At 39.8% G+C, this 27,091-nt stretch overlaps 1 protein-coding gene across 1 annotated transcript; it reads right to left on the reverse strand.

Moving 5' to 3' along the window:
• Window positions 1–14,470: 14,470 nt before the first annotated feature.
• On the reverse strand, window positions 14,471–26,814 carry flrt1a (fibronectin leucine rich transmembrane protein 1a). Its single transcript, XM_034113745.1, has 2 exons — window positions 26,721–26,814; window positions 14,471–17,094 (listed from the first exon to the last, which is right to left on the reverse strand). The coding sequence occupies exon 2, from the start codon at window positions 17,015–17,017 to the stop codon at window positions 14,969–14,971; it is 2,049 nt and encodes a 682-aa protein (XP_033969636.1). The 5' UTR covers window positions 17,018–17,094; window positions 26,721–26,814; the 3' UTR covers window positions 14,471–14,968.
• Between the last annotated feature and the right edge of the window lie 277 nt (window positions 26,815–27,091).

Consider the following 27,091-nt stretch of genomic DNA (forward strand, 5'->3'; position numbering starts at 1 on the left):
CTCTTCAGCACAGTGATAAAGATTTAACAATCAATCAAAGTTCATGATAAAGCAGATTTATTTATTTTAAACGTGCCATTAAATGTTTGTACACTTGTGCAGCCATGTATTTGCTAAATGGCATCAAGACTACCGCATGTAAATATGTATTTACATGCTGTAGTCTTGATGCCTTTAAATCCTAACTCTTGATTCCAAACTTCAATGGATGAAAAATTATAATCATATCAAATGTCACACATGCATTTATTCAAGCGAACATGTTTATGTTCTTTAGTGTGGAAAAGAGGCAACAAACTTGTGAAAAACACATTTACATTTGCCTGTAGACAACAACAAAAATGTTGTTTTGTTGTGCTCTTGCCCTTTTGTACTTGGCACGTTTGTGTCAGATTGCAGTTAGTGTGTTTAGTCAGCAGATGGTGTACAAACTGACAGCCAATAACATATTGGTTATTACCAAAAGTACACAGAATGCTGTTCAATCATTCACCCATCAGCTTTGCCTGTGGAAATAAAGATATTAACCTTTCATCACAAAGTCAGATATAAATCATTTATGTGTATGTGTAGATAAATAGATGATCATAGGCCTATGTCTACAAGCCTGTGATTTACTGCAATGGCTTAATTAAAAATAGTAAAAAGGCAGAGAAGAACAGATGTTATAAAGACATGTCGTTTTTCTTGCACTTATAAGCAGATTACTGGGACCATTTGAATGGAGCAAAATGTGTCTTCATTAGATCTGATGGTATAGTCCTAATGAGAACATTTTAAGTCGGTCTGGCAGACAATGTCTGCCAAATGTCTCCAATAAAGAATGTAAGAGATAAATGCAGGAAATGACTTGTCACAAAAACCTATAGGCCATCCTTGATAGACATGAACAGTGTTACATTAATTCAGAGACGCTGCTTTAAAAGAGTTGGGACTGGACCGCGTTTGCTCAATCCAGCCATGACAAGCATTTTTTTAATGCATGGTAATGACATCGATGTGTGCAGTAAGCTGCCTGTCCATGCATAATAATGACTTTTTATCTTTACAGTATGGCTATGCATCTACAGTATGCTTGTGTGTGTAAATAGCCATGCATGTATTTGAGAGGGTTCCATTTTTTTTCCTTCACAGTTCACTGCACATGTGAATTGCCTGTAGAGGGAAGTGGCGAGTGGAAAATGAAAAATAAACAGCTATGGTCTAAGAGGGGGAAAAAAGGAGGAAGATGTTCTCTTCATCTTACAAGGTCTAAGGCACTGAATCAAATTATGCCGCATAAAATAAAAAGTGCTTAATGAAGCATTGAATGTAAAATCCTTCTTCAAATTTGCATGCAGTGGGAAAAAATACATTTGCAAACTAATTAACTCGCCTAATTCTTTTAATAAAGTGACATTTAACAATTAAAGGTGCGGTAGGTAATTCATTTCAGAAACACTTTTTGCTATATTCCATGGAATGCTCTTAACATCCCGATAGCAATGAATAAATTAAATGCTTTGACAATAAATACATAAAAAAAATTCATCTGTGGAAGCCGTGGCGCTGTAAAAAGCACGACCAATCATCTGCCCCGCGGCCCGGGGCAAATAATTGGATGGCCTACCTGCCTATCAGCCTTCCATCTGTGCACAAACTTATCTCGTTCCCTCATTGGTCATGTGCGCGTTCGTGTGTGTTGGAGGAGGGGCTCTGTAAGGAAGTCTGAAGGAAGGGGCAGATTTTTTTTCGGCTGCGTACTTTCAAATTCTAGCGCACTCGAGCTGGTTTCTCCATTCTTACGTACCTTTAAAGTGGACCTATCATGCTATATTTTAATAATATATTGTAGGGCCATACCTATATAAAACATGTCTGTGAAGGGGGGCGAGGCACGAGCATCATGTTCCCATGCTGTTACCATGCCACGGCAACCTCTCATTCCCCTGATAGGTGGAGAGTTGCCCATATAGGCGGAGCTCCCTGTTTCTGACGTCAGAACAATTTCAAATCTGTATCAGTCTGTATCAGCTCCCTTGCAGCCCCGTTTTTAGAGATTTGGGTATGGAGGAAAATAGAGAGGGTTGTGTTTTCTGACACTTGGTGAGTTCCCTGACACACCAGGGACACATATGCATGTGTAAAAGACGTACAAAAGTGCATTTTGCATGATAGGTCCCCTTTAAGTAAAGCATAGGCCTACTTAAACAACTCTGGATTTATGTGGGATTATCACACCGCCAGTGGCAAATTGTTTAACTTCTTTGAAAAAACTAAATACGAATATGAGACTTAATGACTTTGTGCAAATGAGCATAAACTTGTAGTGTCCTCAGTGATGACCAGACACATATAAATCACTGACAGGGGGTAAGGACATGTGGAGAGGGCATTTGAAAAGCACCAGAGCTATCAGATGGAAGGGAAATCTAAAGACAAATGATAGAGGCATTGGAGGACAAATCTGCCCTGGAGCTGAGGCAGTGGGGTCTGAAGGGGTTGTCTGGTTGGGCAGGGGGACGGTGATTGATTTAGTCTGGCAACTATTGATCAGCTATCAGCTCTATCTGTGAGGGAAAGCGTGAAGATTTGGCCATGGCTTGTTTAATGAATCAGTTCCCTGATGTTACTGTAAAGGGATTGGCCCTAAATCAGAGCGGTGCGGTGGCTAATTCTTACTTGAATTATGACATTTGGATGTGCAATACCTTCGAAACATGTTGCATAAAGAAAAAAGGAAGAAATGTCAACACTGTTCAGAAACACATGCTTGTTGAAAAGGGGATTTTATGCTCATTTTCATAATTGTATTATGTGCCTCTACTGTGATAGTTTAGATAATGTGCGGGAAAAAAGGTGCTTTTTTTGCCCCATACAGACTGCAGCACCTCTTTTCACCCTCTGTCTGATACCAGAGCCAAGTCTGCTCTGATTGGTTAGCTGGCCGGCTCTGTTGTGACTGGTAAACCGCTTGGAGATGTGTCGGAAATGTCCCGCCCCTTAACCAATCACGTACAATGTGTTGAAGCACAAGCCAATAAAACGACGAGTGTTACTGTTACGTCGTGATGTCAGAGGAGGAAACAAATGACTCAACAAATGAGTCCAACTGTGTTTCAGGCAGGGGGGCATAATAATAATCATAATAGCATAATAGGGCCCCTTTAATTAAATTCAGCCAGTTTAGTTAGTAACAATGATTCAGGTTTCTCACAGAAGAAACTTTTCAACATCATGACATATTGGTTTATAAGTAGCCTTAAATGCAGTCTTGCACATTTACAGTAGCCCTGCTATTCTCTTCACATCTGCTCTACACACACAATCTGGAAGTGTTTCATTTCTTTCAGGACCTACAGTACATTTTTCTTTTAAATAAGGCTTAACATATCAATATTGGAATATGATTCGTTCAACACTGAGGTTTCAGTTCAATGCTTTAATTTGAGTTTAGGTACATCTATATTTAAAAACAGATAATGGAAATATTATTGGCTGACCAAATTTGAATTAGTTGAATCTATTTTAGCAATGGAAAAAGATTGTTTATTGTTTGGTTCACGTACAGTAAAGTGCTGTTGTACCTTGTGAAACTTTACGAAAAAGTAAAAACAATAAGTATTTATCTTAGAGAAAAAAACACAAATGCAGAGTAGAAATGGGTTTTATTCCATAATCATCTGAAGCAATCTAAAACCCCTCAGGGGTCCAAGTCTCCAGGATGAAAACTACTTTGTTTACCCCATTTCACAGTGAGCTTGAGAATTAAATGTTCCTCTTTGTAGTTGTTGTGTGCTGTGTACTTCGTTTGTTTGTGAGGTATTTTTCCTTTGCGTCTGTGAAAAATGAAAATGAAGCAAAAATCAAATTCATGGTCATAACCACATCATTTAATTGGTAATGTAATCACACTGTGGATACTGTTACTTTATCAGGATGGTGGCTCAGGATCAAATCCATCAGGATTTGCTCTGAACGAAATTGGATAGAGTGATTGATTTATGTATGTCAAGTGAAGGGCAAAGAGACGGACAAAAGAAACCGCAGAGTGTGAGAGTGGGTCAGGGGAGGGGAGGCGCAGATATATGGATGAAGCATGGCCCCCTGATGGGGGACGAAGAGCATTGAATCAGACAGAGATAAATGGAGTGTGAGAGACAGAGAGAAAGAAATTCAGACATATGCCTGCTGACCTAAACCCTTTTTTACTCAACTAATCAATACAAGGAGATGCATACAGTGTGTGTGTGTGTGTGTGTGTGTGTGTGTGTGTGTGTGTGTGTGTGTGTGTGTGTGTGTGTGTGTGTGTGGTGTGTGTGTGTGTGTGTGTGTGTGTGTGTGTGTGTGTGTGGTGTGTGGTGTGTGTGTGTGTGTGTGTGTGTGTGTGTGTGTGTGTGTGTGTGTGTATACGTGCTTGTTTGGAGGGAGGGAGGGAGGTTCTGTCTGTCGCTCTTAATAAAGATCAGAAACACAGTGACATTACCTCGGTCCTGACTCCTCCCTGGCCTTCCAACCTTTGCACATGCCTCTATTTAATTTCGGGCCCTGTAATCTTATAAAAGACTGAAAGGTCTGGAGCACTTAGACAGTCATCGTCACTGAGCTCGGCGAGGAAAGTCGGAGTTAAAACGTACAACATCACTGCTGTACTATGCATCCTGAGGTTGTGAATATAATAGAAAGTGCATTTGTGTGCATTTTGCAAAGGGCTGCATTTTAAAGAAATTAATAAGAAAGAATAAAAACAAACAGTATTTATTTTCTGTCTGACAGACTCAATTTAATCTGTTCTCATGGCTAAGAGACAAAATGCACCAGCATTTTCTAAAGAAGAATTTATTTGACAGATGCCTGGTGCATTCAATTACTCTGAGCAATGCTTTTTTCCAGCAATCTACATTTTCATTGCACTACAGCAATCAGCTAAAATGTGCTATATTCCACCTAGAAGTCGTTCCCTATGAGCCTTATAATTGGTTCCTCGTGCCGTTTAAGACATAAAGAAATCCCATACATTCCAATTAGGGAGAAGCACCAGCATGGCTTTATGCAAATACAAGGTGCATAACGACCAGATTGACCCAACGTTCAATTATCCAAACTTCTTGAAATGACAGACACAAAGAGGATGCAAGCTCTGCATAAAAAATAAATACCTGCATGAATCAGATGGGGCAGTGCCTATAGTGTTTAAAGCAGAGAAACAGCATGCATGCACGGATCAAGTGCTCTGGCTGAAAGGGAGTGAAGGTGTGCAGAGAATATAGGCACCCTCCCTATACAAACACTCAGCTGTTATTGGTCCTCTGGATGGCCCGCAATCACTGTTTAAGTCTTCTGGGATTTATGAGACAGTAAATTAAATTGACACTCCCCAGTGTGAGATCCGCAGTGAGTACGAGATGGCGCTTCCACTAAGATCTCATGATGGATAAAGAAACCTTGAGCAGGGTGTAGGAGATTGTGGTCCGCCCACTTGATTGATTATTACCAGAATTAGACATTTATGACATTTGATGTGGTGCAGGGTGTAACCATCACTATAAACTTGTCTGTAATTATAACAAGACTAAAGCCCCCCTAGAGGCTATGGTTGTGGACATATTGATGCTTTAAGAATAATGCTAACATCAACATGCTAACATGGTCACAATCAAAATGTTAACATGCTGATTTTAGGGAGGAGTGATGTTTACCATCTTCAACAGCACAAAACATATCTAAAACTGATACAAATGTTAGTTTTTAAATAATTGGTCATAGACAAATTAAAATGTTGACCAGACAATGCCACTGCATTCTTTCTACTGGCAAGCATGGGAAACTGGTTGCAAAAAGACATTTGATTGTATAGGACTCTATGACAAAATGAAGGTTCAGTTCATTTATTACCTCATTAAACAATTTCCCAACGAGTTTATGATCTTGATCGCTTGTTTCAATTGTGCTTCAATTTAGCATGGTGTTTATTAAGTAGACTATGGTTAATCTTAAATTAAAATAGAAGATAAAAACAGGTATGCTTAATCGCGTTGTCACCTTATGATGGACAGGCCACTACCACAGAGTTTTCGTCCAGGATTTTGACCTTTTATTGGGTTTTAGGTTCATGAAGGTACATTGTGACATTGTGGCCACCTAAATTGTCTTCTTCAGCATTATTATTTTCACCCCCATGTCACTTCTGGTTGCCATGTAGCCAACAAGGCAACAGCCAAAATGCTAAACTAGAAGCTTCAAAGATAGTCTACGAACCAATGGGTGACATCAAGCTGTCTACATCCACCTTTTATATATAGTGTATTGGTAGAAATAATGTATCCAGTTATAACATTGGTAGCTTTGTTGCGTTTCATATATATGGAACAAAGGGAGAATGCTGGGCTTTGCCTGCTATGATCTGTGAACTCTTTGTCCGATGCAATGTCCAGCAGCTGTCAGAGAGTTAGTGAGCCATCTGTGACCGTCCTCACCCAATGGCTCTGGACGACCCTGTTTAACCGAGCTTAAATTGCATTTGACCATTCAATGTCAAAGCTTGAACACCATAGACATGTCAAGCCAAAGTCATGTTAAAACCCTGTATGTCCACCCGCTGCTTTATGGGATGTAGCGAGAAACAGATGTGAGCAAAAACCCAGAGGATACTGTTGTTTTTATCCCACTTGACAATGATTTGAACAGTGTAATGGAACTGTTCAGTCAGAGCGGACAGAGATGAACCATTAAAGTGATGTGTCAGCATCACGTACCTTGGAGGTGTTTGATCAGAATGGATTTGTCGAAAAAGACTAAAATGATTTATCATAAAGAGAAAATGACTCTTGATATAAAGATGAGTAGTCACTATGAATGTGTCACAAAAATGTATGACTCAGGGCCTTGTTACAAAACTGTTGAAAGACCTACCTAACAATGTAAACAGTGTGCCAGTTGCTAAAGAGTGATTATGATTTCGTTTTTCATCTTTTAGATATCAATTCGATATTTGCATTCTAGTTTACAGAAACGTGTTCTGAAAGTCATGAATGGGGGTAAAAGATAAAGATATTTATTTAATTGGTAAGGATGTTATAGGAGTTAGAATGTTGTCGGTAGCTGGGCTGCTGTGTGATATCCAGGCAACTGAGAAACAACAGCAATGGAAATCAATGGATCCTCTACACACACCACCATTTTCTTTTCAGGAATTCATCAATGCAAAGAAGAGAAAAGTGACAGGAAACATTTTGTCACTGCATCCTGAGAAAATAAGCAACAACGTTCTTACAAAACAAGGTTGCTATATTCAGCATTTAATTACAAAGGCGTGTCAAGGCCATTTTAGGTAAAAAGAGGAAAACATGATGCGGGAGGAGGGGGCTATATTCCGAGAACAATATATTGGAGAATATCCAAGGCTTTTTAGTTGTTAATTTACGACTTGAATCTCGAGTGTTTTCTCAAAATATCTCTCCCTTGGCTCCGTATATTGTTTGCCATGCTCTCCATCTTAGAATAGCTTGTTGGCATGGTAAGAAGGCTTCAGCTGAGGCTGATGGAAGTGTTGGTGATAAAGCATTGGACAAATAAAATTGGATCTGGGGAAGGTGCTTCATAAAACATCAGAAAGTGTATGGCCACAAACATCTTTGAACAAAGAGTGAAAATCATTAGCTTTTGTTTATAGACAAATAAACCTTAAATTATATTAGGAAACCAAGGTAAAGTTTTTTTTTTCGTCCAACAGCTCATATTTCATCACCTGGGAAACAAGAAATCCTCTCTCAAAATATGTATTTTCCCTCATTAATTTACAGAAATCCCTCCATCCATCTTCTACCGCTTATATGGAGTCGGGTACAGTTTACAAAAACGTACACAGGTAATATGACAGAAATCTGGACAGAATACTTAAGCTGTGAATAACAGCAGATGCTTTTTGTTGTTTGAAATATAAAGAACTTTAAGCAGTCCAAATGCTCAAAGCAAGCAAATAAGCTTTTTCTTAATGGCATTAGTTTTTCTTAAGGGTCTCCTGCAGAGTCTATTTACTATCTGAGCCCATCCAGAACAACCTAAGTAATATCCCCCTAATCTAATTGTAAAACAGCTAGGCTAAATTGTTTTACACAATGTAATTTTATTCCAGGCTGGAGCACTACCTTAGTAATTTGAGCCACATCACCATGATTACTGCCACTTCAAAATAAATAGCTCACTTCATAAGGATGTCGGGTTACCTAGAGTAGATGTGTGCAAACACATTCCTCCTTGTTATTATTCTGATTCAATACACTCTGCGAGAAAAACCTCACACCTACACATTCTGTTTCCATTAGCTAATTCAAGAAGAGAATGCTTTATGGCTTTATAGACGCAAATCAAGAACACAATACATGTTGTCTGCAGTTTAAAGACTCTTTGCCACACATTGACTTTGAGACCTTGGTGCAGACAAGAAGAACAGGAGCGGGCTGATTTAGTTTTTACTGTAGGGTAGGATCATTGTGTAAAAATAAAAAGTCTGAAGGCAGGAAATCGTGGCTGATAAATGTTGGTCACAGGCTATTATATAGAAAAAAATAACTGGCAGTTTAACTGTGTATCAACACATCAGAGAATGGCACTCTGAAGGGCAGACTTCTGCCAAGGCCAATTATTGTGCTCCTAAGATGGTCCAATATATAGGAAGTCTTTATTTTTGTGAGTTTATGAGAATCCAGATGTATGCTACATAGAGGACATGCTGTAGAGCGTTTGAACAACATGTTTAAAGCTGTGTCAGAGATTATGTTACGACATGAGCGGTTCACGTGAACTTTCTTATTTTAAAATGTCTTCCCGGTTGTTCAACACCAAATGAATGTGAAACAAATGTATCGCAATTTTAACATAAGTGACACATAATTAGTTTGAACACCCCATCATTTGAATCCCCTCCAAAATGTAGCAGGTTTCTTTCAAGTTTTTCAGTCATTTTTTCCTGCTGACTGACAAACAGACAAACCGAGCAGAAACCATTACCTTCCACATCGGCAGAGGTTATAATGAGCGCAGTCCAAACAGGTTTAAGAACATATACTACAGTTCCAATATTTAGCGACAGGGTCATATTGATGCCACAGCCTCATCACTGAGCTCCAGCTAAAGCGCTCAGCCGGTCTCTTGGGGACAGGGATTATGTCTGTCTCCCAATCGGCAGATGTTTTTTTGTTTGCATGTCAAATCGTCCGTTTGTGTCGAGAGTGAAATGACAGTTCAACTTCTTTCCAGTTTCATTATCATGACATCCTTCTGGTTCATCATATTCAGGTTACTCCTCATCATTTCTATCTCACATATCTGTGTGTCATTCACTTGCAGACAATTTGGCACAGAGGATATTTCTTGGAGATTGGACTGCTTATTCTATTTACACTGCAGGACTGTGAGTTCTGATTTGATTGTGTGAAGATGTAGCAATAAGAGTCTTGATTGAATGAGTTGCAGCTACTTCTTTTAAATCTACGAATATAATATTCTCAAAAAAGACAAACTTGGTAGGCTGCTGAGTTCTGGAAAACTGTGTAGCTTATTGCAGAAAGCTACCGTACAGTTTGTCTCTCAGCTTTTAGAAATGGTATTGTAAGTGTAGCCAATGTATTCTCCTTAGAAGACAAGGTGTTCCTATTTAAATACACATTATATTGCTCTTATCCAAGATGATCGGACTGCCAGCTAAGCAAGCCTTAACTGTTGAAATATTGGAAAAACCTTACTAAACCATCTGCGTTGGAAACCAGGCAAGCCCATCTGCTGTGAGACTCCTTAACGACTCCCATCTCCACCATCTCTATCTCTGCAATATAACCTCTTTTGGCCTCATTTCCTGTATCGTATTTCTCATATTTCATTCCCCTTGCGTTTTTTCTCCCTGCACAATGAGATTTACAGGGGACGGTCTTAAATCGTCCATGAGAGAGACAAGAAAGAGGTTAGTGCCCAACCTTCAGGTCACAGTTATTTGAGTTGTGATCTGGCTGACTCTGACAAAAGGATACTTTTTCATTTCTATGAGCACAAAAGGGCTTCGAGAGGGTGAGTGCACTGTCAAAAGATCTGCAAAGACATATGTACTGGCGCTATCCAAGATAACCATGAGGTCAGAAAGGGCTTTCCATTAGACAAAGGCTGCAATGGGCAAAGAATGGACTTTGTTGTTGCAATCCTAGAGTACACCTCCCCACACTTATCATTGGCTGTAAGACAACTGCTTTCTGATGGAAGCATCTTCATCTCCAAGGGGATGTGGCTCTACATAAGTCAATCTCAAATTCTTTGACTCACAAGTTTACCTCACTATAAAGTAGGAGTATCTTCTTCAAGTTTCGCTAACTTTAAAGTAATAGTACTCCACAAATGTATTACAAATTCACAATTTACAGTTATAAATAACAGGATAAAAGAAAAACAATAATAGAGGTAGACTCCAGATGCACCGAATGTTCTTACCATCCAAATACGTTCTTTCACAGGCGTGCTGAATGATGATCCCTTGATCATCATTTGGAGGCATATGGCTGGTTTACATTTTTTGGAGAGATTACCCCAAAAAAACTGTAAGTAGAAAAAGAACGTCAGCAGTAGTGAAATCAATATACTGTTAAATAAACGTAGAGAAAGTAGGCTTCTGTTGCTCTGCACGGGGAATTGAGCTGCCTTTACAAACTGTTCGCAATGCTTCACAACAGCATGTTACATTGTTGATCCGTGCTGATACTCATTAAATCTCCCACAGACCTACCACCATCCCATGGGCGTAGATAGTAAAACAAACTGCAGCACATTGCAGCTCTTTAGAAATGGAGAAATTCAAGTTGCATTTAAGAAGGAAGATTAAACAAAATAAAACAATGGATGTTTCAAAATGTGTTACTTAAAGGTCACCTAGTATGCAAAATCCACTTTTTCATGTCTTGTATACATAAACATGTGTCCCCTCTGTGGAAAGAGATTCTGAAAGTTTCAGGAAAAAAGATTCTCTCTCTTTTTGTCCTGATCCATTTATATAAAAACCTGTCTGAAAATGAGCTGATCAGATTTTGGCCACTTTATGATATCATAACGATTTTGTGGCTTGTGTAACCATTAGCCAATAACCAACCAAGGTAACCCCCCCCCCCCCCCCCCCCCCCCCCCATGTTTGTATATATCTGAGACCTATAATATATTGATGTAAAACAGTATAATAGGGGACCTTTAAGTTCAGAATTGGTGGTTCTCTTTCAGTCCTAACACCTGGTAATTTAAAGGGGACCTATCATGCAAAATGCACTTTTGTACGTCTTTTATACATGAATATGTGTCCCCGGTGTTCCAGGGAACTCACCGAGTGTCAGAAAACACAACCCTCTCTATTTTCCTCCATACCCAAATCTCTAAAAAAAGGGCTGCAACGGATCTGATAAAAACTGATCCAGATTTGAACACGCTACGGCTATTGGGCCAACTCCACCAATCAGGAGGAGACAGCCACGGCCATTGCCGTTTGAAAGCGCTGGAGACGCTGTAGTACATATGCCAGGCCTGTAGGTGGTGCTGTTCTCACAGAATCAGACCTTGCAAAAACAGAGCTAAAAAAGTGCAAATTGAGCAAAGTGAGGCATGTCTAAAATGCATGATCTGTTTGGTATTTAAAAAAAAAAAAAGTATAAATATGCCTTATATAGGTATGGTCCTACACTATATTATTCAAATATAGCATGATAGGCCCACTTTAACTATTCAGGAGAAAGCCAAGCTAAAGCTGCATTCATGATATGCGATTTTTGTAAGGGTTGAGCCTGGGGCCTTGCAGTTATGTCCCCTGCTAGCTGGCTATGCTTCACACAGCGGATTGGTTGCTAACAACAACTTAGTGCGTTGCGTGAGGCAGAGGTGTTGCTCTTCCGCCTAGTCGGGAGACACCGCTCTCTCGTTTTACCGCTTGCCATGTGAATGCAGCTTGAGTGATTGTTGAGCTGCCAATGGATTCAGAATGTTGTCATTCTCAATCAATGTTTATTGTTCACAAGGAAAGAATGTGAGGTGCTGTTTCTGTGTCTACAGCTTGCAATCACGCAATAGACAAATGTTTTACTTTTTTTCTTCCAAGCACAACAGCCAAAAATATTATGTGACAGACCCAATTTCACTCCAAATTAGAGTGAATCTATCTTTTTGGACACGTCTCATTCCAATTTACAATGAGAAATTGAAATTTGCAAAAACAAATGTGAGAAATGTGTTTGTATACTGGTAATAGAGTAATTTAAAGCCTGATGAATGTTTTTGCTGGCCACTGGATTCACTTTGCGAATGTTCTCTCCTGGTTAAAAATGCAACAAAGCCCACTTCATACCAAACCACATTACTCCATCTTTAATTAACTGGTTGGTCCTAACTTTGTTTAGCAAATAAAACAACTTTTTCTTTCACTAAATTAGCTAGCGGCTGTGTCATAGGTTGATGAAATTAAGAGGTAACAGGAGGGTATCCTGCTGAAACACAGGCACAGTCCTTAAACAAGTCTGAAGTTCCAACCCAGGAGAGGCTAATTACTCGATTTCATCTGCCTTGATGAAGTTGTTTATTCAGAGTTGAGCTCGTTCATCCTTGTGGAGTTCCAGGCTGCATGTAAACGTCAAGTCACTGAGAGCAGCAGCCGGTTGACTCTTCTTAGCTTCAGTTTTAAACTCCGCTGGTTCCAAGTGTCTGGCCTCAGGCTGTAGCTGGCAATGTTTTATCCCAGAGCTACTCCAAATACTCATCAAAGTAAAACAAAAAACCAAAAAGTAAGGTTAATTTTTGGGTGAAAGCTGAATGAATTTTTATCGCCCATCAATACCTCTTTGAGTGATAAAATATTCAGCTTCCTCAGGCATGAGATGAAATGAAAGGTTGCAGTAATAACAAGATTATAAAACTTTTTATTGATCCCCTCTGAAGATGAATTTATAAAGCAAATTCCACACATATCTCAGGTTCACATTTCATTTTTTTTTTTACGCAAAGTTATGGCACCATTACTTTCTATAATTTCACCAGAAAAAAATATTGATGTGGCTGTGGCCATTGTTTTATTTTATACAAATGATGAGGAAGTACATGTAGACCCACTGTAAAATAGCAATTACACTATATCAACATTCCCCAAGAAAAAAACAATTAGCCGGGCCAGTAAGATGTTGAAGCCAGTGATTTCGGATGCAAGGAAAAATATACATTCCACTGACAGGTTGCCTGACACCATGGTAAAACTCCGGCGGACACAACAGTCGAGGAAGCACAATTGGTTTCCCCTTTGGAAGCAACACACTGGTAAACAACTGATGGACAATATTAAACCCAAGGGGGAGAAGCTGAGTATGACAAACAGATTTATGCATGGGTGAACTCCACTGCGCCAGAGCCATCAATTCTCCATCTTTAAAAGTTTCTTTAGCCTCCGTCTCACCGCGCCTGTCATAACATTTATCCCTGCTAAGTGCTAATACATTTACATTTGTAGTGCTGCTCAGTAATAAAATAGGTGGGATGAGTGGAGGCCTTTTACCATTGCTAAAACAAACATCAATGAACTCATCCACGGAGGAGCCACCCCGCCTTCAAGAGTCCCCCGATAGTCCATCCACCCACTCTCAGCTTGGCCACCGCTCCACAGTGCAGGTCAACAGTGTTGCGGTTTGAGTCTCCTCAGTTTCACTCACAATTCTCGCCATCATTTCAGGGTTCACTCACAAGAGTCTGTCTCGCACAGGAGGATCCACATTTGTCCAGACTGGATTCTCTGTGCATGCTGTTGTCGCTTTAGGTGTGTGGAGGAAACATTTTGTAACCAAAAGTTATCAACTGAAGTCACAGGTTAAGCACACAGGCACAACATGGGAAAAGAGGGATACAGGGAGGCTGGTCTCTACCGTCTCAGATGACTTACATGCTTGTCTTTTGGGGTCTAATTTTCAAATTACATTTTATAAACATTCTGAATCAAGAATTAACTATGCTGCATTTCATTCAACATTAACCTGCAATTGACCTTCATGTTATTTTCTTCACATCTCTTATTTTGTTGATTTAAATCCACTGTCTTCAAAGCTGGGTTTCATCAGTTACATGAGTGCAAAAATTAAAAGCAATTTTAGTCACATACGGGACAAAATAAATAAATAAAGAGAGCTGTGCAGGTTTTGATTACTTAACAAACCACGGATAAAAATAGCAAAGCATTTTCCAAACACAGCCCAGTCAGTACCTCAGTGAATTATCTACACGCTTGTGCTGCACCTCATCTGACGCAACACTAAAATACTGATCTTAGGTGAATGATCTGGAGAGGTATAACCAAGGCTGACCAGCCATGATAAGATCTTCACTCTGCCAACTACTGAATAAGGTAATAACAAGCCTACTTTAAGACAAGTGGTTATTGGGTTGTTTGAAATAGAACAATTCACAGCTTTACAAAGCCCTTTCCTTGGATAGCTGGTAGGGCACATCAATATAGTTGAGGCATTTTGAAAAATGACTTTATACGACTACATACTGTGTATGACCAGTGAGCAGGAAAATACTACCATGATGTTAGGTCATCATTTCCTAATCCATTTTGAATTGCCTGCTGTGGCGCCTGTGTGTGAGAGGAACCCTACCTGCACATATGCTAAGTTTGACCTTTCCACAGTGTATACATTCTTTGCTTACATGTCACATGGAAAGAGCAGAAAAGAAAGCATACACAGGCCTTTACTAAGATGGTAAGGAAACAGTCAGCTGTGCATTCACACCTGGGACTCTGGCTGCTGCTTCCTGCAGTGATCTGTTCCCACAAGGTTTCAGTTCCAGTTAATCACATTAACAGCAGGTATTTTGGAATGGGATACCAGTAGAAGAAGGCACAGAGGGGTGCTTCATAAGTGTCCATGCTAACGGAAATTGTGCATCCATACAGTTTACCAATAACACTGTGAACTGGATATATAGTACATCATGTGTAACAGTAGTCTATATCTGGGATTCCTCCTTCTCTATAGCCGCGGTTGGTGCCATGACCTGCATCAGAAACATGGTTGTCTCCTTTGTACAGGCCAGTGCCATTAGAGGGGTATATGGTATGAATGATGTAATCCTCTCGTAGGGGTTTAGGCTGCATTGGCTGGCCGGCTGCCAGTGGCGTCATCTGGAACCCTGGACTGCGGATCTCCAAAATGGTATTGTCCTTCTTGGTGCCTGACTCAATGTAGTCATCACAGCTCTTCTTTTTTCGCGAGTTTTTGCGAGTGTAGTGGTCACGGGTGCACAAATGCCCAGTCCTATGTCCATACCAGCAGAAGATGCCAAAAATAAGAGCCAAGGACACAATGGCGGTAGCCCCACCAACAATCCCTGCCAAGGGCAGAACTGTCATCTTCTTTGAGTCTTCATTCTCATCCTCCTCCAAAGGGGTGGGGTCAGACGTTTCAGCTTTTGCACACACAAGAGCTTCATCGGAGTCAGCATCTCCAGAAATTGCTCCCTTGCTTTCAGAACTTGCAGCCAGGGGCACCATGCAAATAATGTAACTGGAGCGTGGTTGGAGGGAGGTAAGCAGGTACTCACGACGGTCCCCCCGGACCAGAGTCTCTGTAATTGATCCCATTGCGTTCCCAGTTCCCAGTCGGAGCCAGCTCAGCCTAAAGGACGAGCTGGGTTGGGCCACGCTCCAGGTAACACGGACACTGTTGTGCGAGAGAGGCTTCACATTGAGGGCCAGGCTCTTCCCCACTCCGCTGCTGCTGAGAGTGTAGTCTAAGCCAGAGTCAGGAAGCCCCAGGCCAGGTCGCTTTGATCGAAGGGTGAAGAGAGAGCCCTGTGGAGGGGTGTGAGTGGTAGAGGTATCGACTCCACCTCCGCCCACTCTGTCTCTGGTCCTCACCAACTCACACTCCTCCATCTCGCTGGCCAGGTCTTTCAAAGCCATGTCTCGCACCCTGTCAGGTCCATGGCAGTTGAGGCCTCTGACAGTGATGGTGTTACCGCGGGCATGCAGCCAGTCATACAGCCAACGCAGGTTGCAGCCACAGTGCCAGGGATTGCCTCGCACCAGCAACTGGCCCAGGCTATCTAGGTCTTTGAACAGTCCCCTCGGTAGGGTTGTCAGATTGTTTCCTGACAGGTCCAATCTAAGCAGCCTGTGCATACCATCCAAGGAACCACGTGGCATATGAGTCAGGGCATTTTCCTGTAGAGACAGGCGCTGCAGATGGGCGCTGGGCAGGTTGACCGGTGGGGTCTGGAGGGAGTTACGGACTAGGGACAACTCGGTCAAGTTGGCAAGGCGGGAGAACGTGTCATCGGCAATGCGCTGGTTTGCCAAAAGGTTTCCGTCCAGGACGAGACACCTAAGTGAGGAAAGCCCTCTGAAGGCGTGGGTAGGGATTGTGGAGATTCGGTTGTCATCTAGACGGAGTTCTTCCAGGGAGGCAGGCAGTCCTGAAGGGATACTGGACAGGTGGTTGCGTGAAAGGAAAAGTAGGCGCAACCGTGGGTTGTCAGCGAAGGCCTGGTCCTCGATGCTAACAGTGGAAATTGAATTGTCATCCAGGTGGAGCTTCTCTAGCAAGGGCATCCTAGCCAGTGCACTACGAGGAATAGTGCGTATGTTGTTGTCCTGCAAATGCAGTTCACGGATGGATGGTGGCAGGTGCACAGGGAATTCGTCCAGTTCATTATCATACAAGTAGACCACACGGATGGCAAGCTGGCGCTCCAAGGACGTGGGCAAACCCGGGTTGTTTATCTGGTTGTTCTGAAGGTAGAGGACGGACGCCGAAGGAGGAAGTGATGGGATGGAGCTCAGACCACGGTCATTACAGTAGATAAAGTCCTCATCGCACCTGCATACGGATGGGCATATCATGTCCCTGTCTCCAATGTACCCTTGTATCGTGGCTGAGGCAAACTGAAGCATGCCAGCACGTAGTGTCAAGCAAAGAAACAGCAGGAAGAGCCGAGCCCGAAGCTTAGCCACACCTACAGGTGCCATTATGGTGAACATAAGCACTGTCTCACTTTTCCAGGTGTGTTGTCAATCCTCAAATTCTTGCAGTGAGCTGGATTCCTGTGACCTCCATCCTGTGAGAGAAAGAGAAATTAGAGTCAGCATTGAGGCACAACTGAATAAGTTAATAGGTACAGGTGACTAGGCATGTGAGGGGATTTCAGCTAAACCTTTTCTGATTAGTTTCAGACAGCACTTTTATTCTTGTCTGTCTTAACAATATCGGAGCCTAAGAAAATGCTACAACTCTCTTATCTTAACAGAACACACATCGTGCACTCATAACAAGGTTGTTCTTGCTCTACAATTACTGGTCATATCATTAAAGAGTTGTTCACACATGGCGAGGTCTTTGCAGAATCCTCTCAGCTTCTCAAAACATTTATTCAAAGCAGAAAATAAACAAAAATGAGAGAACTGCGTAGTCCATCATAATGAGGAATTAGCCACAGTAATCCAAGATAACAGACAGTTAGACTAAACTTGAGCATGTCCTGTAACAAAAAGTTTGGAAAAGCAAATCTGTATTGACAAATCAAATCCCACATTTAGAATTAAGCCTTGTGCATAAATATGATGAGAATATTCTCCCCTGCTGAATTATTTAAATAGATCTGGAGAGGCTCTATAACTCCATTAGGAGTTTCCAGCAGATGGCTGCATTAGCCAGACAGAGCTGAAGATACGTTTCATTATAAAGACAGAACAACATGTTTTAGCTCAGAGCCGTCATCTTCAATAGCTGAAGTCACATCAAGGGAGTCAAGATGGCACCCGGCACTATAAAACAACACAAATCATGTCTTCCTAATGTAGTTGCATCAAATGAAGTACCATAAAACAGTAAAGGAAATATTTAATCTGTAGTGAAATGCACATGATGAGACAACTAATTAACTATTTGTAATGACCACAACTCATTTTGGGAGTATTCATGAGCTCGACTCAGAACTTGATTGGCATCACAGTTTGCTGCTGTTATCAATTCAACTAAGACGACATAACAGTAAGAACATTATTGAATACAGAGATTTTAAAACTGGTAAATTGCAACAGAGTGACAACATGAGCCCATTCCAGTCTTCAATAACCAGAGCCATTAGTCAAACCATTAAGGCCCACACAGCAGCAAACATGGTCAGGCTGTGTTATTGATTTCCTCACGAATCCGAGGTGATCTGCCACAGCCAGTCGGCTCTCATGTAAATTACAGGATTCCCAGGAGTGTAGGTCACGATAATTAACCAAATGAATGACAATTCTGCTGGAGGTTGACTTTGCTGAATATATATTTGCAAACATTTATCTGTGCTTAATCGTTATCACAATATTGAACATGATGAGAGAAATTATCGTTGACCTTGCAATCATTTTCAAGAGTAAAGAATCGCTGTTCAAGTACCGAACCCTCTAACAGTTGTTCTACAGTTCTAAAAGAATTATTGTCTTTGTCTGTTTTATTTTATTTAATTTGCCTTTTAAGAAATTGTTTAGTTACAGGGCACACTTTAATACACTAAATAACTACATAAGAATCAACAATTGAGAAAAAGAGAAGAAATAAAAAAGAGGAAAAGATTCATAAAGATATGAACTTGGTTTTTTGTTCTTAGGGTTATTATTTCCATTCCATTCATTTCACTTACTAGATTCTTCCATTGGTCAGGTCAAATTCTGATCTTTTTTTGTCAGCTAAAACTTAAGTACATTTTTTGTACAAATAAGAGGATTGTATTTTATTTTCCAGGGAGAATGGATATCAGAAAGACCATGTTATTCACCATTATAGTATATTTCAAGGTAAATAAAGCCTATTGATGTGCCAGTATGCTAAAGTAGTTGGATATCGCAGTAAATGCAGTCTCATGCTTAGATTTATATTTTGGAAATCGTTGGTTTTAACCATTTCAAGAAAAAAATAATATAAGGTTTATGAAAAACTATATTTTGGTTCAGTTGTATTCTTTGTAGTTGGATAACATATTTGTGATTTATAATTTGGGTTAAATGTTCATGCTTCTTTCCTCTGTTCTTCTGTAGGATATTGTAATACAGTACACTTTTCATTGGATTTGAGGCTTTGGACTGCATAAACAGAGCTTTGGTATTAAATAAGTGCATTTAAGGGTTGTTATTAACAACATCTATTGTCACTGCATTATTTTCGAAGCTCATGCCTTACTATTACAAATTTCTTCTTCGATTTATGGTCGTCTCCACCATTTCCCGACTCAGTGCTCACTGATCATGAAACTCAATCGCCTCTCTACTCCAATCCTTTCCAAGACAGTGAAGTTGGGTCAGTGCACTTTCATTGGAGCTTGAGGAGTACCATAATTAATTAAATATAAAAAGATACTGTTGTTTATAAACTTTTTTTGCAGTTTCACATTTTATGGCGTATATGTCTATGCATCATATTCTGTGGTGCATTTTCACAACCTTGTGTATATGTGTTTGGCTGAGTAGTGCTAAAGAATGGATGACTTTTGATTCCCAGGAGCTTCAGCAGAGTCTCTTGAACAGTGGAGAATTTGGGTCAGCCCTTTAAAAACAACATAGATGTGGTGTGAGATTGAAGTGGTGCAGACCAGAGCCTGAGGGATTAATAGAGCATATTGAGCCGCGATTCTCTGGATTAATCAGGTGCTACGAAGAATGGCAGACGGTCATTTCAGGATGTCTTTGCCCTATGGTTGCTCATTTTTCTTCCTCTATTAGAAAATGAAAAGTATAAAAAGCTTCTCAGTGCTCTTTGTGTTTGTGGATGTTTCTGCTTTGGATGTGCTGTGTGTTTGTCTGTCCATGCATGCTCAAATTGCAAAACATTAACCCATATGGGAACAATCTATAAGGTCGCAGTCTGCATTTCAGTTATCTTTAGAGGGGAGTGAAGCGGGGATGTGGGGCAATGTGTTAGCTAGACAGCCAGCCGCCTCAGGCACAGTACGACAACCCCCCGATCTAATACTGGAACCCAAGACTGGATCAATTTACATAAAAGAAAAAAACAGGGAGGGAGAGAGAGGGACAGAAAGCAGCTTTGAGCAAGACCTTTTAATCCCATCTCACCATTAAGTCACCCACAGAGGACTGGGAAATCTGGAAAAAGCTGATTTTGGATTGACCAAATGGGCTGCTGATGTATCAGGGAATCCATTTGACTGATGGCTGGGAAAAGATAATAGTGGCCCACAGCTTATCTTACATGGCATGCCCATGGATCGCATTTTAGATCTAAAGATTGGACATGTGGAAGGGATGACGCAATACATGATGGTTATGGTGATGACAGAAAAAATAGATCTGAGAGAGAAAAAAAAAAGGCCAGATTAGCATGGCCGATTCATTTTGGTATATCGTAGAGGGTTTTATTTCTGTAATAGTTCTTGAAATAATCTAATTTAGATACCACGTCTTTGCAATAATGTACTATAATTTCAAGCTATTAAAACATGGAGATATAAATGCCCTGAAATAAACAAATAAGGCAAAAATATGCACAGCGCCATGCCCAAAACGTTTTCGCTTCCTTCAAAAATGCAAAAACACGAGCTTCATTATCACTTTTGTGTCAAATAAACAAACTACTATAAACTACGGTCATCATCACAAATGACCTTCAAGTGTTTTGAATACACAATAATCAGTGCCTCGCATAACACATGAAACAAAATGAGTTCCTGCGTTAGTGGCTCACAACACATTTGAATTCTGAATTATTTGATGTGCAAAAACATTACAATCCTTTTGAAATCTCTTTTTATCTTCTATTCTTTGAAAATATGCTTTGTGAGTATGCTATAGAGGCCGATTGAATGACATGTTAAAGGCTAAATATGAAATAAATTCATCCCAACCATACTAAGTCAATTTTTCTTGGTTTCAGCACCAATTTCCTGCCATGTGGGAGAGATTGGATTTGCGCTAAGCAGTTTCTCATCTAAACTGCTGACGCACAGACCCAGGGTATGTGACATATGTGACATACAGTACATAGAGATTTGTGTTTCCGGATGAAATAAGTTTTCCTATTTTTGTCATAAAATCTATATAACGCAAGTGAAGAGCGCTGTATTTTCTCTTGTGTGAAAATAGATTAAGATTTGAATGAAAAACTCCACCAAGAGCTTAAATTCTTCAATAACATGTACAAAAAACAACAGTTTAATTCCATTTATAATAAAATAACACATTACACATTTAAAATTGGCTATGGCTCGCAACCGTTAAACCAAATATTTGGATATTTACGATTATGAGAAGGCAAAGCACTTTGAGAGAGCATATTTTCAATCAATTGCCATACTGTATTAACATGAAAAACAGAACAATACTAATCAATATTGGCCCTAAAACGTGTTCATAGTGCTTATTTTTAATCAATATTGCTTTGAAATGATCCTGCAGCAGAGTGATAGAGATAGTAAAGCAGCAAAGGAGTTCTTCACATAATTCATATAAGCGGATGTACTGTTTTTTTTCAGCTTTCCTTTTGTTTGCTGTTCGGTATGCGGCTCACAGGGCCTTGAAGTGACTTGATATATATAGCGCTTCAGCACTATAACATGTTTTATTTGTACAGCACTGTTATGTGTTCTGTCGTGGTACCAGTCTTATTCCCTGTCCTCTCCTCTGCCGCTGCTGCATCCGGAATTATTTTAGTTTGGGGTTTCTTCCTCCAGACAGCCAGATTACAGGCAGGTTTGGTGAGTAACAAATCACATGTAATGTAAGGGGAAACAATGTTAGCTGTATCCGCTTAGTTACACAAAAAACTAAAAAGAGCATAATGTGTTTGTTGTGAAAGGATTGGATTCTTCTCCCATAGGGCCTTTTTAAGGGAGCCGCATGCATTCATTGTGCAATCCCGTATTATATAACGACAATAAAGCTACAACCTTAAACATTCCTTTCTCATATCAAATGACTTCCCCTTCCGTATGCCAATTAAGGAAAGAAAACAACAGGATTTCTTTGGAGCTATTTAAAATAAAGGTCTTGATATTTAATGGGAGATTTGCTGTTGTGCCACATTGCTGGATGGTTCAGTGTGCCTAGCTGTAAAATAAACCTCAGATGTGTCAGTCTGTGTCAGTGATCATAATGCAGTCTTTGATCAATGCCGCGCTGACTTCTTAAATCATCTCCACTGCTTTTAATGTTGCTGCTTCTTCCAGTAATGTTGGTGCAGCACTAAATAGAGGAAACTGTGTATTCCTAAGAAGAGTCTTCTCCATTTTGAGAAACATACTTGATCATTTGAAATGGGACTTTAAAGGCAAATTGATCTTCTGCCTTTGAGTCAAGGAGTCGGATGTGGGTGTCACACTTAAGCTAGGGCTCGGACTCTTATTTTGAGAGAGGGAGGTTTGTTAGCTTAATTGGTTGAATTGAAATGAAATCCTGACGACTTGTTATATAAATGCAGGGCTCTGGGAGGCACCAGCGGCTGAGTCACATGACAAGGCTGTGCTTCCAGGGTTTCAAATTCACCCACATCAGAAAAAACATCACGAGCAAGAAAAAGATAGCAGTGCTGTCAGGTTATGTCTGCCAGCCATACTGGAGATTAGAACAGCTGTAACCTCACCACTGCTAAAATGGTGTGAGGGATGTATGTGTATCTGAGTGTAAACTGATCACTTCACTGCTGCTAACTCCCCCTGTCATGTAGTGGAAACACCTTCACACATCGACAGCAGCAACTGAGGAAACTTTGAAATATTAACAACTGCATCTTTCCTCTTTGTTTAAATGCAATTAAATCATTCATTCTAAATGTAATCAGATGTGGCTGTATTATTCAAAAATAATGAAAAGGAATTGTGAGGAACTCGCATTGTGCTTTTTATCAGCAGGTCTGTGTTTCTGTGTCTAACTAAAAGTAATGTTCCCATTAAAAGTCAATTGGACATTTAATGGACTGTTTTTCTATTTAAAGAGCCACATCATTATTTTGTTTTCATTTAAGGAAAGGTTTTTTGTTATATTCCAGCAAAGGAAGATTGAACAATTTTCCAATACAGATTTTCACAGTAAAGCTGTGTGTTAAAGAAATAGGACGATACATCAGTTAATATTATATTATTGCAGATTTATCAGTATATTTCGTTTTGTGTTAGATTTCTCTGCAATGTGTAGCAAGGCCATTTCCACTGCCTTGTTTCAATTATAATTTGTATGTACATTTCTCTTTTCTCTACAGAAAACAGTACAAATTCTTCTAACCTGAAACAGTTAGGCAACATGGAGATTTTACATCAAATTCACATCCTACAACCCCATCTACCAAAATAGAAAGTACAAGCAGATCTGTTTCCATCACATGTTGCTGCCATGATCTCAGCCTGCTGCTCCCAATCAACTGTATTACTCACCTCCCTGCCGGCTCATTCATATTCTCATCTACACCCTCCACAACACAATTTACACTTACTGCCAATCCCACATTGTACTCCCCAAAATCAAAACATGTTGGTGCACGTTTTCATGCGTGCAGTGCGGATGTCTGAGGAACCAATCTCATCCTGCATTGATTGAAAAAAGTACTATCTCAAGATTTTTCTTCTCACTCTTTTTTGTATTTGTGACATGTTGGAACAATGAGGATGCTGACTGAGAGCCACTCATCCTTCATCCTCACACCGTCCCTTACAATCATGTTTTTTCACTGTTGCCTTAAAGAGGCCCTTTTATGCTCATTTTCAGGTTTCAAAGTTGTATTTTGTGACTCCATGTCTCCTTGCTTTAATGTTCAAAAAGGTTTTTATTTCTCTCATACTGCCTGTGCTGCATCACCTCTTTTCACCCTCTGTCTGAAACCAGAGCCCAGTCTGCTCTGATTAGTTAGCTGGCCGGCTCTGTTGTGATTGGTCAATCGCTTAGAGATGTCTCGCCCCTTAGCACATCACATACGCTGGCTATAAGTGCGAGTGTTACATAGTGTTGTAGAAACTCAGGGATTTTACATGCACAGAAACCAATATAACACCAGGGAAACCCATGAAGCATAATATGGCCCCTTTAATGTTTCCATCTTCCATGTTTCTCTGCATATTCTATTCCAGAGCATTGAATCTGTTGCAGCTTCTCTATCTCTTTCCCTTTCCCTCTACCTAACTCCTGTTGATGCAACATTTGCTTAATCCCATTTCATACAGTCTTTATATCGCCACAACAGAAATCTAAAAAGGCAAACTAATGCTTGCCTTTCACTGATTAAATAACAAATGTTGGCAAATCCCATCTTGTCAAAACCCCACTTCTCTTATCAAATCTTCGTTTCTGTAGCAATTCAACTTTGCAAAATGAATTACAGAACCAATAAATTAAGGAATTGAAGAAAATGTGCACAGGCGTTTCTCTGAGCTGGAGATGTGTATTAAAAGCACTCGCACTCCTTTTGTTTGTGTTTGAAGCTGTTTAAGTTTGTCTCTTACCATATGAAAAATAACAGTGGATTGATAGATACAGGCCGCCTCCAGGGCTCAGAAAAGATCTCCCACATGGGCTCCTCGATGTGTGTGTGTGTGTGTGTGTGTGTGTGTGTGTGTGTGTGTGTGTGTGTGTGTGTGTGTGTGTGTGTGTGTGTGTGTGTGTGTGTGTGTGTGTGTGTGTGTGTGTGTGTGTGTGTGTGTGTGTGTGTGTGTGTGTGTGTGTGTGTGTGTGTGTGTGTGGGTTTCTACTGCATGAAACATCAGCTGTGGGAGTGTTCAGATCTTAAGACACCTCACACATTCATTGAAAACTCTTTACACTCTTATGACTTCACACAGTATCACTTTTACCCCAGAAAGCTGGTCGGACTGGGCTCCAAAAAAATAAAAAATAAATATTATTGTTGATAAATCTTTTTTAAAGATTAAAATATTATTGCTTCAGAATTATTGGTTATTTTTACATGGTTTGTATACGAAAATCAGAACTGGGATGTCACAAAGTACATTAACTCAAGTATGCTACTTAAGTACAATTGTAAGGTACTTGTATTGTAACGTATACTGTACTTTTTACTGTATTACATTTATCTGACAGCTTAAGTTACTAAAATATAAAGATTAACACGTAATATAACCTGCCTATACCTGTGGTGATCTTTTTGTATGTAATATGTCATTTGTTTTATTTTATTATTAGCATTTTCAGTAATAAGCATTTATGTTGCATATTTTTACTGATCGTATTTACTTGTTATTTTACATCTGTCCAGTGTTAACAGGTCTAACTGAATAATGTGCAATCTCCCTGTTAATTAACTAATAAATAAACATAACATTACATAATACTGAGTACTTACACTTTTAAGTGAACTTTCATGTCAATGCCTTTGTACTTTTACTTAAGGTAGATCACAAGCGCAGGATTTTTACTTGTAACAGAGTAGTTTTACTATTTAGAAGTGCTTCTTTAATTTAAAATAAGAGTACTTCTTCCACCAATGTCAAAAACAAATAAATCCTGTCCTTGTAAACCAATATGTGTTGGCTTTGGAACTAAAAAACAAATTGAGGTATCATGGAGTTAGTATATTTCGTTTCGTTACTGATTGCTTTTTTTGGCCCCCTGCCCAAAACGAGAAAATGAGGGGGATAATCGAGCTTTATTGGCCACTGTTTAACCGTTGATAAGTGATAGTTTGTTTAACGGCTTCATTTATCTCTTGTTTAATTACTGGCACCATTAAGAAGGTGCAACAGCCAAGGTGCTCCTCTGGCTTTGTTTCTATTGGCTTTAGATTTAAGGTCTCGTAACTTTTGGAGTTGAACCAGAGGAACTTCCTTTATTTCAGAGAAGAAAGGAAACTGCCGGTACAGAGACAGTTGTCTTATTTCAGAGCGGAAATTATATTGCATTTTGGGGGTTTCATAGAAGTCTGTTGTAGGCTAATGCTTTAGAAATCTTGATCCTAAAACAAAGGTTCATTGAGTTAGCTTAACAATAGATGGTGTTTAAATAGCGGGAGCGCATTCATTCCAGACACAGCACTAAGCTTTCATTACTCTGAAACATAATAATTTCTGATTTAAAAAAACCCAGATTCTAAAGAGACTTCACTTATCGACTGAATGACATTCCTTTTGCAGTGAAAATATATTTTCTAACAATAATTGTTCAATCGTTTTCCCAGTTGCGAGTTTCTTTTGCAATATTTTTGTAAAAAAATTATATTAAAGGCATTATAAGGCATGAAAATATAAAATATAGGACAGAAAAATCGGTAAATAACTGTTTATAAGATGTTACATTTTGGTCCAAATGTACCTTTTGTTAAATAAGAGTAAAATAGTAAGGCATACTTAGTTATGAGAATATAAAATATAGGAAAGAAACATCGGTATAACTGAGTTCTGGTCCAAAGAAATGTCATTACCAGCAACCATGTTGTTTGGAATAGGAGAACATTTTTTTTGCAGTAGAAAATTCATTGTAGGTTCTGGAAAAATCTTCTTATTTGTTGAGGATTGACTTTCTAGGATTTCCAGCTGACTCCAGGTATTTATTTTTAAAAGAAACAGATGCCTAGCACTCTTAAATGTTCTGTTACTTCATGTTGGGCTATAGGGTTTAAATAGCACAAGGAGACAATACATACAACACAGGTGAGCATTTCAATTTCAAAATACTGCTATGGATTGATCACAGAAAAAGGTATAAACTCTTGATATTTCACAGGAGGGGTACCTGAATACATGCTTACTTTTTGTGAGGCTTCCAGGGGAGGAGGTGCTGTGACACCATTTGCACAAACTTCCCAACACGGCTCCTTCAAAGTCAGCGGGCTGTATTTTCTCCGGATTTTGTTGACATGCAGTCCATAAACTCTGGTGCGTAGGGGTGCGTTTTCAGACACAGCTCCTTCTTCTGTGTTTTTATGTTCAGCCTTGGTGCCGATCAGTTGTCTCCGCTGGCTTCAGATTGGTTCTCTGTGCAGAAAGAGAGTGACAGAAAAATCATAAGGGGACGCAGCTGACCGTCAGTGCCACTCACATGTCAACTGGTTCTGATGAATATTTAATGGCATTACACTTTCTTTTTTTTTTTGCGTGACTGCCATGCGTGTCCTTACTG

The sequence above is a fragment of the Trematomus bernacchii genome, unplaced genomic scaffold (genome assembly GCF_902827165.1).
Source record: "Trematomus bernacchii unplaced genomic scaffold, fTreBer1.1, whole genome shotgun sequence".
NCBI classification, from domain to species: Eukaryota; Metazoa; Chordata; class Actinopteri; order Perciformes; family Nototheniidae; genus Trematomus; species Trematomus bernacchii.